Raw genomic sequence first — 15554 nt, 5'->3', positions numbered from 1 at the left:
ATTCAAACAGGTCCAAGCTGACAACTCCGGCTAATCTTAAAGCACTTTAAATAGCCTTCCAATATTTAAAGGGGGCCTGCACCAGAGTTGAAGGGGGACTTTTGACAAGGGCATGGTATGATAGGACAAGGGGGAATGGCTTCAAACTGACAGAGGGCAGGTTAGATTGGATTTTTAGGAAGAAATTCTTCCTTGTGAGGGTGTGAGGCTCTAGCACAGGGTGCCCAGAGAAACTGAGGCTGCCCCATCTCTGGAAGTGTTCAAGGCCAGGTTGGATGGGGCTTGGAGCAACCTGGTCTAGTGGAAGGTGTCCCTGCCCATGGCAGTGGGATCAAACTTGATGATCTTTAAGGTCCCTTCTAACCCAAACCATTCTGTGATTATTATCTAAAGTTGGGTTTTTTTAAATGAAAAGCTGTAAATCAAGAAAACAGACATTACCATCTTTAAAATGAATCCTGCTTAAGAGGTAACCAGCTGGTTATTGGCCCTTTCCCTGCACTCAACAGAGTCAATGGTTGAATCCTGCTTCAGTTTTAACCATAATGTCTTAACCACACCCACGTTCTCTGTAGCTCACCATCCTGATTACTGAATAACCCTGCCCATTTCCCTTTTTCTTTAGTATCACAAAGGAACAGGCATCAATACAACTTTTTATCACCCAGATGAAGGAGACAGTGTAGGCCTTGTCCTGGAAGGATTTCAACAAATGCTTAACGCAAGAACATAAATTTATGAAGACCAATGGGATAACACAAGTATTTATTATGTCCCACTGTTTAAGTAGCTCTGTGATCCCCAGATCCTTGCATAGGATGCTGAGATTTGTATCATGATTGCACACTGTAATACACTTATTAACATGGAAACAAAATGCAGAAAACATAATTCCTAGGCAAAATATTCAGTAAAACACCTTCTCCAAAGCAAACTAACTCATATTACCACAGGACCTTTGGATAGGTTTCCATCCTGTTTCTTTACACAAACCACATACTCTACAGACCCGGCCAGGCCACCATTTCTCCCTTGCCATCAACAAGAAGCACAACAAAACACAGAAGAAAACAATAAACTTGACACACCTGTACCAACCTCCTGCTTCATGCTTAGCCTGTGGAGCACAGACACCTTTGGAAATAAGCCTTCCAAAGTATTTTCATGGCATTAAAGACAAAAAGGGATCATCTTTGCTGACCATGTGTGGGAACAGTGCCCTCACAGATATTCACATGCTTCAAACACCCAGGACAGACCAAAGCAGGGACTCACGGAAGGCCGTGTAGAGCTCCTGCAGAGTCAGGCGGCCGTCGTTGTTGTAATCATCAAACTGGAGAAGGTCTTCAAGTGTACAACCCAGTAAATCATCTTCCGGGTCCTCCTTCTTCATTAGCTGTAGCAAAGAGAACACGTAACCATACAATTAATGTAATCCTACACACTGCTGGCATGGCTCACCTGGCAGATTTTCCAAGACATGACCTTTGGGGAGATCTCTACCTATCTATCTATCTATCTATAGAGAGATATATAGATATATACAGATATATATTATCATATCTATCATTACATATTTGCTTTCTATCAAGATACTTGTATTCCTGCAGCACTTCATGGACCATGGACTGAAGAGCCCCTTCCTTCACCAGCAGAACAGAAATGCATTTTCACTTTGAAAATGGACGGAAAAATAAATATTCAACAGGGAAAAAGGAAAGTCTCTTTCTCCTCTGTAAGTAAGGACAAAATTGTATTCCCTGCTTTTAGGACTAGAACAGGCAACAGTGGACGGTGTACTCAACACTAATGTGCTTTTTCAGCCCCTGACAGTTTGTTTCTTTTGTTTTCTCAACACTTCATTTGGGTTCTCTCAATTTATCATAGAACATGAAGAAAATTGCTGCATTGTTGCATCTTCCAGACAGGAAAGCTTTTTCCTGTAGGCCAAGGACTCTTTTATTTACTATTCTATTCTTGACCCATTATATTGAAGTAATTTAAAGTAATAATGCTAAAAAAATGACCCTTCACCTCGCAAATAAAAAATACTCAATAAAAGTGAGATCAACCATAACTTCCAAGATCAATCCTCTAAAGATGGAAATTTCCCTCTGTCTACCCTTTGTATTGAAAATTGATTAACTTTTCATAAGACTGACAAGTTTTTACCAGTCCTTTTGATTTAACGTCAGGAAAAAAAAACAGTGGAAAACACTTCAGCTGTGACACACGTAGGAGATTTATGAATCTGACTTTAAAATACATTAAATATTTAAATGGAAATAACATTCCAATTACCACCATTGTTAACAGCCTTATATACCCATGGTTGCAAAACTATATGGGAATTTCACTGTTGGGTCCAGAGGGAAAATACTGGATAGGGTCTACCAGTAGACAGGAAGCAAAACAACACTAAATAGTAGGGGATGGGCCATCTGTTGCCATTTTTTTTGCTCAAAGCAATTCTGTTGTGGAGGACAAACAAATGGGTGCTGCATCGATGAAGGACCATTCCCTCTGGAGAGATTCTCCTTTGGGGTGAATCCCTCTGCAATGAGCCTCCTAAAGATCCACCTCCAGGTCTTAAAAATTACTTTTTACTGCAGCAGTACAAGTTACCTGCCTCGAATTTTTGCTTGCAGACCAGGTTATAGTGCTCGAGAGACTATTTTTCTTTTAAATAAAACAAAGCAAAGGCACAGCACCAGCTCATCCAGCAGTCAGAGGGAACAAGATGTCACTGCATCATGTTCAGCTCAGCTTCTTCTGCCCATGGGCAATGAAATTCCCACCTTTGGAGGAAATTTAAAGTTGCAGAGAGCTTCAAAATAGAGAGCTAATGCAAATCAATCACAAATCTACCTAATGAGGCAAGAAAAGTTCTGTTAAGACTATAACCTGGATAATTAAAAATTGCTCATTACCTAAAAAAATGTCCCTTGAAACCTGGGTGGATAAACTGGTCTTGTAAGAGCACATAAAAATCATCTTGTCAAAGAGAAAAATAAAGAACTGGCAGGCTACATATTAACCGTGAATCCTGCTGCTGTGAGAGCGCAGAGCTGCCCCACAGATGTGTCCCCAGCCCAGCTGGGACTCAGCCATGCAGCCACCAAGGGGCCCAAGACCAGAGCCACTCAGCTCAGGATTGAAAGCACTCATGGCTTATCTAAATTGTGCAATCATAGGCAATATTTTGTCTTTTGAGAGGTGATCCCACTGTCAAACCAGACATGCTGGTGGTCAGATTGTGTGGAGAATGGTTGGGTGAGAGGGCTCCTGTCTGAGGCTGAACTTATTCTGGTCCATCAAACTGTAGTGGGCTCCAGATGTTCAGGCACATTTACTGATTTGGTAACAGTGAGAAGAATTAAAATAAGAGTAGCCAAGGTCTGTGTTTGCACTTGTGAGAGAGACCTGGGCTCTAGGCACCTCTGCAAACAAAGCCCTGAGGAACTCTGAGGCAGACCTTACAACACTGAGTCTGTGCTCCTTTGCAATGACAATGGCTTGCAGGGTGCCAAACCTTTATTTCCATGAGAGTTTTAAAATCACAATTAAATAAGTTTCATGTAAAAAGGGCAAAACAATTTAAGAGTAGAACAGACACTTAGATGTCACTATGTAAAAGCTGGCTTTGAATTCAGATAAAAGTGTTTTCTTATAGCTACCATGTCTTTATGAAAAAAACATTGCCTTCAGAGGTAATATTAGATATATTCATAGCCCCGAGATCTAAGGAAATTTACACTGACACTTTGCATTGTGTGGAAAGTATCAAGCTTCCTGTAAACAGCCTGAGGACTAAAATGCAGCACAAACTGTCCTGGAAAGGAGTGAGCTCATGGAGCAGCAGGCTTGTGCCTGCAACATGCTCTGTGCTCCCTGGGAAGTGAGAGTGCGGATGAGACACTCAAGGGTGAACTTACTCTGAACAACCTGGTCTAGAGGAAAGTGTCCCTGCCTATGGCAGGGGTTGGAATGAGATGAGCTCTTTAAGGTCCCTTCCTACCCAAACCATTCCATAATTCTGTGATGGGACGGCTTTGGAAACTGGAATAGGTCCCAGATAGGACTGGCTTCCAAAAGGCTCTTAAAAGGCATTTGCTTCTAATTCTTTTCCTGGATGATATAATGAGATGGAAAAGACATTTTACAGGACTGTTTTCCCAGGTCTGCATGTGCAAAGAGCAAGTTGAAGACACAGAGTATCCAGATCGAATGCCTGGGATGGCTGTTTGGTTCACTTTACCAATGAGATGAATTCCAACAGCATAGCATGCCTGCAATTAGAAATAACAGTTTGTTGGGGTTTTTTGGGAGTTCCCCTTCTGTTTTTTTTTTTTTTTTTTTCCCTCTTGAGGAATTTTCCCATATATGCTGCCGGGGCGACAAATTGCTGGGTACTTGGGGAGGACAAAGGAGCTAGCCATTGAGGGTGTGTGAGGGTGTGGTCCAACAAGCTACTCTCTTTCACCTGGGTGTGTGGGCAGTGGGTGCTCCAGCGTTCAGACTGAGAGAGAGGCTGCTGCCATCTGGTCAGCACTGCAGGCTTTTGGCTGCCTTCTTTCTACCGGAGAAACCCCGGGATTCCCAAACCCACCTTTCCCTGCCCCCACTGCTGCGTTGGAGCCCTCGCTACTCTGTAGCCCCCGCACATCCTGCCTGTCGAGACCTCCCAGGGTTCCTGCTGCAGCTCCAGAGTTCGATCCTTCTAGCCTGCCACCCGGGATTTGTGCTCGTCCCTGCCGTTCCAGCCTGCTGTTCCCGAGGGTCCGGCTGGACACTGGGATCGGCTGCCCAGGGGTTTGTGAAACCTTTCTTCCATCCCTCCCCGGGATCTCAGGCCACCGGTGCCACGTGCTCCCTGAGCTCGCTCCGGAGCGCCCCCTGCAGCCGTGGGGGAACCATCGCACCTGCCCTGCTCACCGGGAGCCGCCAGCGCCCCTGCCGGCTGCGAGCGGAACTGCACCCGAGGGGAAAGGGCCCGACAGCCGAGAAGGCTGGGACTGGATTTGTGATTGTTTGCTGTTACTGCCATAGTTACTGTTGTTTGTTTGACTGGTTATACACACACACATATATATATACATATACATATACATACATATATATATTAATAAAGAACTGTTATTCCTATTCCTCATATCTTTGCCTGAAAGCCCCTTAATTTCGAAATTATAATAATTCAGAGGGAAGGGGGTAGCATTTTCTTTTCCATTTCAAGGGAGACTCCTGCCTTCCTTGGCAGACACCTGTCTTTCAAACCAAGACACAGTTTCTTCAAACTCTCACCTTTTCTATCAAGTTCTGCTAATCAACATTTCAGCATTTGCCCAGGGATTTTGGGACAATAAACCTGTTGAAAAACATTCCAATTTTGCTGTCACATTACTCTGTGCTAATGCCCAGTCCAGAAGGCAGGGAGGAAGAATTAAGAGATTTCTGCCTAACTTACATGCATCTAAAAAATCTAAATTCATTCTCCCCAAGCCAGCTAACCGGAAATACTTCAGATGTCAGTTAGCAGAGCAAGGATTAGTATCTCTTTTGAGAAGTATGGATGGGGCTGGAAAACTGCCATGTTTTTTGTTTGGAGATGAGCTTCAAACGTTTGAGACAACACTGACTCCTGGGAGATGCACAGAGAGACTCATTGACTGTGTTAGATTTTCTTCCTTTACCTGCTGCTGACTGGACAGGTACAAATGACCATTCCCACACAAGTGCTGCTGTATTACATTCAATTCACACTTCCAATGAAAATCCACTTCATAATTCCATTTTCACTGGACAATAAACCCACCTGAGCAAGCTCAGAGCTGCTGAGATGCCCGTCACTGTTTAGATCCAAGTGCTTAAACAGCTCTTCGATTAGGAAGCGCTTCTGGGCTACTCTGTCCTTGGCCAAGCTGCTTGATGGGCTCTGCCGGCGAGTCTGCAGGTCCAGCAGGATGCTCTTGAGCCGGCTGTAGTCTGCCATTGTGCAGGTGTCACCTGAGAGATAAGACAGCATTACTGAAGCACATGCATTTACCTTGATCTTTTCAAAGGACTGAGGTCCTAAGAGGAAAAATTAGGCACATCTGTCTGCATATTCAGCCCCACTCAGCTCTGCACTTGAGGAGCTCCTCTAGTCGATACCTTTTGTAATAGCTGGCAGATTTTCTAAATCCTGCTGTCAGGGATACTCTCCAGCATGTTACCTTCCAGATTTTATAGGACTTCAGTTACAGACTTCCACACTCAGGTTTGTAACTCCCACAAATATTAAATTGGCTTTATGCTTTTCTATATGAATACATTTATCCTATAAAGTAAAAAATAAACCTGCACAAGCTGATGTTTAGAAAGGTTCCACTAATGTAAATAGTACCTCAGAGTGTCACCCTATGCTGAAAATGGGGCTGATCTCAAGGAATCCTTAGAGGCAGCCTGGGGTGGTGGAGGTCAGAGGAAGGACAGTGAAGAGTGCAGGGCTGCAGGGAGCCCCTGCAGCTGCTGGGGTGTCACTGGTGCCTGCTCTCATCACCCCACTGCAGGCTGAAATAAACACTGTCCTCAGCCCCTGAACAGGTAAAAAGGTTACTATCAGGGAAAAGCCCTCAAGCCACTCTCCCTGAAGTGATTCTGGCTTGGCTGAAGAAATCAGACTGAACCCTCCTGACCCTGAAAACTCACCTGCAGCATCCAGCTCTCCCACAGCTCTTCTCCTCAATGAAACACATCCACATGCATGAAGTGCTATAAGATATTATGACCCTTTTCTGCTCGTCTGTTGTCTGGCAGAGTTCAGCAGAATGAGAAATGGCAACTGTCTTTTTGTGCAAATCTGTTTGCTTTAGTGCAGAGCACAGCAGCTGGTGCCTTGCAGGAGCCTTGGAGCAGACCCTGGAGCACCCTCAGGCTCCAACTGTCCCACACTCTGTGGGTATCAACCATATCCCACCAACAGCATCAACACGTTCAGCTGTTCCCCTCAGATGTCCTTATGTCCATCATGTAATTTCCCTATAATGTAAATAGCCTTACTCTCTGCAATACTGGTTTTAAAACAAACCTTTTAAAATCCCATCACTGATCCTGTTGGATTAAATCTAAGACTTAATCTTAAATCTAAGAGAGCATGGTCCCGCCTCAGTTTAAGGGATAATACTCTTGTAGATCAGCTCCCCAAAGATTCTAAACATTATTCCTCTGAAAAATAACGAAGACTCTGGCACACTGACAACTAATGTTCCTGTCCTTTTCTTGCTGAGCTGCAACATTTTGGACCTCTTGGTCCCCCTCCAACCGAAACCCAATTAAAATTCCAGGTGGGAGGCACTTCTCTGATAGCAAACCCATTTACTGTCAAGGTTTTTTTTTTTCACCCTTCATATTTTGTGCTCACAACTTCAAAAGCACTGTGACTTGAGAAGGTGAGAGAGGACACAGGTTGAACATGTGCTCATGCTCAGGTCAGTGCCCTCCTGCTACATGAACAAGAACTGCAAGACAAGGCTTATTTCCTATCCTGAATTCAGGCCCATCTTGTTTGGAGAGTTTCTTGCTGCTCAGGGATATTAAGTAGCTGATAAATTTTTCCTTCCCTCTAAACAACCTCCAAAAAGCATTGGGTCCCTCATGGGATCAGTCTTGTTTTACAGAAAAAACAAGGCTATTCAGCTACTATTAGTTGTGTTTATTATTCTTGACTTCTTTATTCCCAACCATGTCATTTGATGGTTTGTGAAGGCAGTATGAAATTTCTTTTTTCATTCAATCACCAGCTTATTTAAGAGAATTCTTATTTAAGAGAAAAACTGATTACTGTATCCATTTAATCAAGCTATTCTGTTGCAAATATTGTTTCAGCTACTGCAATAATATTTCTTCTCTGAGCTGGAGTTTTATTTTCAGTCAAAAGTTAATCCCAGAAAAGTATCTAGGGCTAATGAAGATAGGGAAAGCGATTTAATTTGCTTCCCCTTCTGTTTCTGCTTTGGGGTTTCCATTAGTGAGCACCAGCACAGCTACAGGCAACGTGCACGGTGACACCTGGGTGGGCTGACCCACTTACATTGTGCTCCCTGCAAGCACATACCAAAGAAATTCTTCCTTTACACCCTCCAGAAGTTTTGTTTTCAGCAGCTGGGACTATCTTTGCACATATTTGCTGTTATCTGGGCAGGGCTTTCCCAGCCTTCCTCCCTCAATCCCAGCACTAACCCATGTCCCCAAGTGTCACATCTACATGGGGTTCTTTTCACACTTGCAGGGATCGTGACTCCACCACTACCCTGGGCAGACTGGAGTCAATCTCTTCAGTGAAGAATTTTTTCTTAATACTCAACCTAAGCCTCCCTGGTACAACTTGAAGCCATTTCATCTCATCCTCTCATTTACTACTTGGGTGAAGAGATCTCTTGGCTACAATCACCATTCAAGTAGTTACAGAGAGTGAGAAGGACCCCCTGCGCCTCCTTTTCTCAGGCTGAATCCCCCAGCTCTCTCAAACATGGTGTGAGCCAGGAGACAGTGAACTCCTTTCACTAAATTACAACCTTCCTGGATTTTTTCACGCTCAGAAAACAAAGCTACCACAAAACTGCTTTTCTTGAAAAAGTACACACTGATCTGGGCTGCAAGCCAGCCCAAGGTAAATGTGTGCACTTGGGGATGTTCAGTGGGTCACAGCCATGCTGCAGCTTCCAGGCAAGTGTGATGGGCACTAAGAATGAAATAAAGGAAAGCACAGAAGGACAGAGCTGGTGACAGCCACTGGCAGCAGTTCCCAAATCCTGCTACAAACACACAATACGTTTTTCCCCATCACACTGTTGCTGTGTTCAGGATCACGGATCCAGCAGACCCCCATCTTGCACAGGTGAGGCCAATCCATGATGAACACATCAAAGAAAACCAGCAGTAAGACAATTATGTCTCTTATTTAAAAAATAAGTCCAATTTCACATATGCTGTTAACATATGCTGCCAGCAGAAAGTCAGAAGGTGCTTCTGGTCCCTGTCAAAACTGGCCCAAAATCTCATTACCTTCACTTTCCTCTGGAGAAAACCACTCTCCAGCTCTGTTGGAAGTGGATCCCAAGGCTCTCTCCACAGTGTGGATGTGACAGACTGAATGGGTCTCACACCTTTGCATGTTTTCCCTGGCATCCCAGACATCTGAGGGCTGCAGTGACGCACAAGCAGTTGGTCAGACCAGCAGTGCTGAGCTGTTTAGCAGCACACAACGAGTAAAAGCAATAAAGTTCTGTCCCAGGGTGTGAGATTGATAATTTGCTTCTTTGACTGAACTAAAAGATCGATAGAAAAATGCACTACAACTGTAATATATATATATGCATATAAGTATATATGTATAATTTATATACTTATTCTTACTATAGTGGAAGAACAGAGGGAAAATTACTCCAGGTGAAAGGAAATACTCTGACCGGAAACTGTAACTTTATCCTAAGTCTGGCCAAAGTGTTAGCTCAGAAATTATCTATGCTTGGGACGTCTGAGCTGATGTGTTGCTGCACAACCCAGATCTAATGCTATTAATTTCAAACAAATTAAGGCACTGCAGTGACCAGACATGGATGCTGGGGGCATCCTAGAAAAGACACTGCCTGCTCAGCCAAGTTAGGGAGGAGACACATTCAGGCAACGTGAAACATATAGGAAGCCAATGCCAAAGACAGCAAGATTCTTCTGTAGCAAAGATCTTCCCCCTCATTTACTAGGCATTATTATTCCATCTTTTAACCTATGTTTCCTAGGGACTGCTGACAGTGAGCTGGTTTACAGGTCTTGGAGAGCAAAGCTTTGTATTTTCTCTCCTTCCCTTCCACTCTCTCCTCCTGTCCTGACGTGTAATCTTCTTATGCTGTGCCAAGGATCTACCAACTTTATCTACTAAATACTGTCTCTTTAGGCTTCTGCCACCTCTTGTTCTGTTCTTCCAGGTATTATAAACATAACTGTTAAGCAAAAAGAATGTCACAAAAGCTGTCTGTATGCCCTCTCACTTATTCCCATTCTTCTCTCTCTCTGTTGACTGCCCCCAACAGTTTCCTTTGCAACACAAAGAACAACAAAAAAAACCAGTTTCCTTTGCTCATCATTAGCAGTTTATCTCATCTCAGGCTGCTCTCCTTGGTAGGTCTTGCTAATGGATGTCACTCAGCTTGGTTTCCTTGTTAGGGCTTCCTGGGGACTTGGATTCTGCTCACCTTTGCAATCTGTGTTGGGAGGTTTAGGTTGGATGTTAGGAAAAGGTTCTTCCCCCAGAGGGTGGCTGGGCACCAGAATAGGCTCCCCAGTGAATGGTCACAGCACAAAACGTAACAGAACCCAAGGAGCATTTGGTCAATGCTCTCAGGCACAGGGTGGGATTTCTGGGGTGATCCTGTGCAGGGCCAGGAGCTGGACTTGATGATCCTTGTGAGTTCCTTCTAACTCAGGATTTTCTGATTCTATGATTTTAGCTGACCATCACTGCTCTTCAGAGATGGGTTTTGAAGGGTTCCTTCCCTTCCCTGTTTCTGAATATCAGAAATGCCACCACATGTGTTCCAGGTGCCTGTGTGGTACTGCCAGCTGACCCCCTGTGTGTACTCAGGCACCATCCCCACCCCACAACCGGGGAAGCAACACACAGAGAGACGCCCATGCAAATTCTGGATGAGCTAAAATTGCTATTCTGTCATGCCCTAAACTGATTCTCCAATTCTAGTCCATTATTTCCTCCTTCATGCTGGGGAAGATCTCCAAAGAAACAAGCCCTTCTTATCAGTTTAGAGCATTTTCAAACCCAGTGAAGCCTGGAACTGTTTGAATTAAAAACAACCAAAAAAAAAACAAACAAAAAAACCCCCCAAAAAACAACAACAACAAAAAAGGAGACAGGGAAAGAAAAACAGTAAGACAGAAGAAGAGTAAAAGAAAAATCCAGCATATGAAGGTCTGATTGCTAAAATGTGGCAAATAACTGTCACATTTAAATGCTCTGCTCACTCCAAGCTATGCTGCTTCTTGCTCTGTTTTGCAGCAGCGACGTAATTCATCCTGTTTAGCACTTCTGCATGCTTTGGCAGATAAAATATTGATCAGCCTGCCAAGAAACACAGAATGCCATTCCGTTTTTATGTCAGAACTCAGTAATGAACTACATTTATCAAGAGCATCCTCCCTGTGAAAGGTCAGTGGTGAATGTGGCTAAATTGTGATGACAGATCATTAATCCAGCTCCCTCAATAATTGTCCTCTTTAAAAATTTTACTCCTGGTTTCTGTGAATTGCTGCAGCATTTTACACTTGGATCCCACAGCAATATTCAACCCAGTTCTGACTAAAAGCAGATAATGGAGGAGCAGCAAGGCTGGAGATGAAAGTGTCCTTCAAAGGAATGTAGGGTACAAAATAAAAATAAACTGAGGAAGTGCAGAGCTTGCTTTGATGGGGAAACTAATCTCCCAGTGAAATATTACTGTGTAAGGTGCCTTACAATGCAATGATTACTTGAAATGTCAGTACTTCTTTAAATATCAAAAATGATCTGATAACACCTACAGAGCACCAATTTCTGAGACCTTGGTGTGCAGATCACCTGAGAGTAGATGTGAGCCTAAACACACACAGAAGTCTTCAGAGGATTTGAGTCCAGCTGGTTCCTGAGCTATTTCTGAGCTAAACTACACGGGCTGCAAGAAAGGCCGGTGGCACCTGCAGCTCTTCCTAAAACCAGTGAGAGAAGCTGTGCAGCCATTAGCCTCCAGGCTGAGAGTGTGCGATTATTAAGACACACACAAAGAGGCATACACAGAGATTCAAACTTCTTGTGACTCTTCAAAAACTCTGCAGAAGTTTCCCCTGAGTGGCATCTCCACACAGCTGGAGCATGGGTACCCAGTCCATATGCTCTCACATCTGGCCTCCAGGCCTTGAAAATCTGTAACTGTGTTGCCAATCCCAACAAAGGATTAGACTCTGTGTGTTATCACTGCAGGTGAGATACGACATAACCACCAGGCATCCCATGCAGAGCTCCTGGCCCTGTTTGGCTCCTGGATCCCACCATCACCTGCCTGAAATCCACCCACCACAGCAGGACAGTGCTCCTGCTCACTGTCCCCGTGGATGATAACAACCCAGTACAAATAACCCACCACTGAAGAGGGAACTCCAGTGGCACTAATTTTCAGGGCAACCCTTCACCACCACCAAATGTGGTAATAAAGAGCAGTTTGGAGCAGGCTGAAGAGTGTAATTTCCAAGGCAGGAAGCATTGGGGGTGTCATTTTATTTGACAGTTCCTCTCAGACCATGCTGACTATTTTCAGCTGTTCCTATGGCAGTTTTCAAGCTCCAGGAAGAAATTCAGTGCAGGAGATGAGAGCACTAAGCTTTGTTTTCTCGTCCATATCCATAGGGCAAAAAAGATATGGTTACTGAAAATAACATTTCTAGACAAAATTAAAGGGGCTGGAGAAAAGTTCTGTTTTCAAAACAGCCCATCCTTTACTGTGTTTCACTCAGGCTTTATCTGGCACTGTTAGAAGGATCAGAAAATTACTAAACTAAAATGTTATGAATTTATTTCTGAGTGTGGCTCCTTAATTCATGTGCCATTTATGGCAAAATTCCTCATCAGCACCAGCCCATTTCCTGCATACAAAATGAAAGTGTTGGCATGCTGAACAGTGGAAATGTGGTCCCAAAACATCAGACTGCTGAACCTGAGTGAGATATTATGTGAACTCTTTACCCCAATGATCTATTGCCTCATGGCCTGTTTGACACGACAGAACAGGTTTACATGGGGACAGGAAAATTAAAGATGACTTCAGTTCTTCAGGGGTCTCCTTGCAAATCCCCATTCTGCCATGCAAATTTTTTATCTGTCTCTTTCTATCTGTCTTCTTCTTCCTTTAATTGCTTGTTTCTGCACACACATGGAGAGGTTGGCTAGACTTGCCTCCTAATTTTCCTGTGTAGTTGCAAAGAAGCAAATAACTGCTTTTCTCAATAGTTTACATGAACAGACTCCTCTGAGCAAGTGCAGCTGCAGGAGGAGAACATCAAGAAACCTTTTTGGAATTGACAATTTCTTCCAATTTAGAGCTATCTGTGAGTTTTGAATCTTCCCAACTCTGATTTTTATAGGTTGTAAGTACTACAGGTTGGATATTAGGAAAATATTCTCCATTGAAAGAGTGGTTAAGCCTTGGAAAAGGCTGCTCAGGAAAGCGGCAGAGTCGCCATCCCTGAAAGTGTTTAAAAAATGAGCAGATGTAGCACTTTGCAATGGGAGAGTGGTAATGGTGATATTTAGTTGAAGGTTGGACTTTATGATCTTGGAGGTCCTTTCCAACCTTAATGATCCCACGATTCTATACAAGGTCTGAGCAAACCAATTTAGGATGAAGAGAAATTAACCCAAATCTTAATCTATAAAAATTCATGATAACAACCATTTAACTTCTGATCATTCAGAGAAAGCTTCCTATAAAATACCAGGCTGTGTTCTGCAGCAATTACACTGCAAGTAACCCCACTGCAGTCTTCCTATAACACCTGATAATAACACAGGGAGCGTTCTGCCTCCAAACATCACTGAAGACCATCACTGTGCACAAAGGAAGCCACACACCACAGATGTGACATTTAGGCAATGCTGCTAATTACATCCTGTTCTCTCACAGCACTACCTGCCTGCCACCTTTACACACAGCCAAACCCCTCAAAGGCTGAGTACCTGTTTTATTCCTGATCTGAATTTACAGGTTAAATGAAACTCTGGTTAAGTTCCCACTAAGAGGAGCAGATGTTTAACATCATGCAAATTCATGAACATCCTTCAGCTGTCTCTGCTGAAAAAATTCAATTAACAATAAAAATCCAAACTAACTTGCTTATCTTAGGGATGTGTTTCAGCTAATAAGATGTACATTTATCAGGTATCCATATATAATTTAGCAGCAATTGGGAGCTCACCAAATTTATCACAGAAATGGAATGGAATATATGCCATGAAGTAGATACTATTAAACAATAGACATTTACAACCTGGAAGAGTTAAAGCTTGCCTCAGTGTATATTTGTTTCAATATTTCATTTTATTACAAGAAAAAGCACCCATCTATTACTCCGTGAGTTTTAAAAATATATTAAAAACTTACAGCATGAGAATATTAATTCCCAGTTCTATAAACAAAAACTCTATTCCTACCTTAAACAATTACCTTCCAAACATCATAAAGCTAAATGAACCATATGCCTCAGCCCCAAACGCACAGGAAGAGGTGGACGGATTTGCAGCCTTTCTTGGGAAGCCCAAGAATTACAACGTGGTTTGCCAAGTCCAAAGGCAAGTTCTAGATTTGTGTCCTGCCTGGAAGGGAGTAGGAGCAGCCCCAGGAAGGGGGGCAAGAGGAAGCCTGCAGGTGGGAAAACACATGATAAATGTAATTTATCAAGCGCCTATCACCACCTAGGCAGTGTGCCACAGATTTATAGATTTTTAAAGCCAGGAGGGATTATGTACACACTCTGACCTCCTGCACCGAATTCAACATGATTTTCCCTGCAGCAGCTCCATAATTTGTTTGCTCTATAGCACACCACCCAGGAAGGCTCCCAGGCCTGATTTAAGCATCTAAGAGCAATTTTTCAAATGATTGCTTAGTCTCAGTGGGCAAACATAATTTATTTTTAATTTGTTTAGCTTCAATTTCCATCCACTGAATTTTGTTACGCATATATCTGGTACATCAAACCGTAAGTCTCATATTCCACATGTCACCTTCCCAGGTCTACTCTGCTGTTGTGCTCTTCTCATGTGCTCTTCTCATGAGGAGCTGTGGGATACAATGGCTCTCACTAAGGCAGATCACATTCTAAATGACTGGGTTTTCTATATTTTCTGGGAATTTTATCATCCCATGGTTGGCAATAAAATGACTGTGGCCATGTTTGCAAGAAGCTTTGGCTTCTCATCAGCAGTGGGTGGCTTTTCCACATTTCAGTGCCTACCCCCTGGGCTGGCTCAAGACCCTCCCTGGTACTACAAGGTGAGGCTGCACTGCCCACAAAGAGCCCCAACACATTCCCAAGCCAGGGATTTCTAGGTAATTTGATGGATGATTGCTCTCATTCCACCAGAACATCTCTCTCAAAGATCCACTCAGACAGCACTCCCAAACACTATTTAGCATAAAGATGTAACTAACAGCAATGCCTGGGCTGGGAAAGCATAAAAGCAAACAAGGCTATTCTGATTATATTTGCTGCCTGCTGAGTATTACCCCTTATTTTTCTGTTAAAAATTTAAAAATTATTGTCAAACCAGAGGGAAGAAACAATGTCATGAACATCAATGCAGATGAAGGAACACCATGCAGTCAAGGCAAACAACTTGTGAGTAACTCCTATACTGCTTGTCTCAACTATTAGGTGAGTATAAATATAACAGAAATCCTGAGTGAATTATTCATGAGTCCTATACTGAAAACTGGCTGTTTCTAATGATTAATTTACTCACAACACAGCCTGCTCTG

The 15554-nt window shown here is 43.2% G+C and overlaps 1 protein-coding gene across 8 annotated transcripts in view; it reads right to left on the bottom strand.

Annotated features, from left to right (window-relative positions):
* Positions 1-15554, bottom strand: part of FSTL4 (follistatin like 4) — a 217575-nt gene that overhangs the window by 98736 nt on the left and 103285 nt on the right. For all 8 annotated transcript variants that reach the window (XM_069028746.1, XM_069028753.1, XM_069028748.1 and 5 more), the window contains 2 exons: positions 5813-6003; positions 1276-1396 (listed from right to left, as the gene is read on the bottom strand). In XM_069028746.1, the coding sequence (XP_068884847.1) occupies positions 1276-1396; positions 5813-6003 (312 nt within the window). The remainder of the gene's footprint in view (positions 1-1275; positions 1397-5812; positions 6004-15554) is intronic.

Source organism: Aphelocoma coerulescens, chromosome 13 (assembly GCF_041296385.1).
Source record: "Aphelocoma coerulescens isolate FSJ_1873_10779 chromosome 13, UR_Acoe_1.0, whole genome shotgun sequence".
Taxonomy (NCBI): Eukaryota; Metazoa; Chordata; class Aves; order Passeriformes; family Corvidae; genus Aphelocoma; species Aphelocoma coerulescens.
Note: the sequence above shows the minus strand (reverse complement) of the source record. Positions and strands in the feature narration are given on the sequence as shown.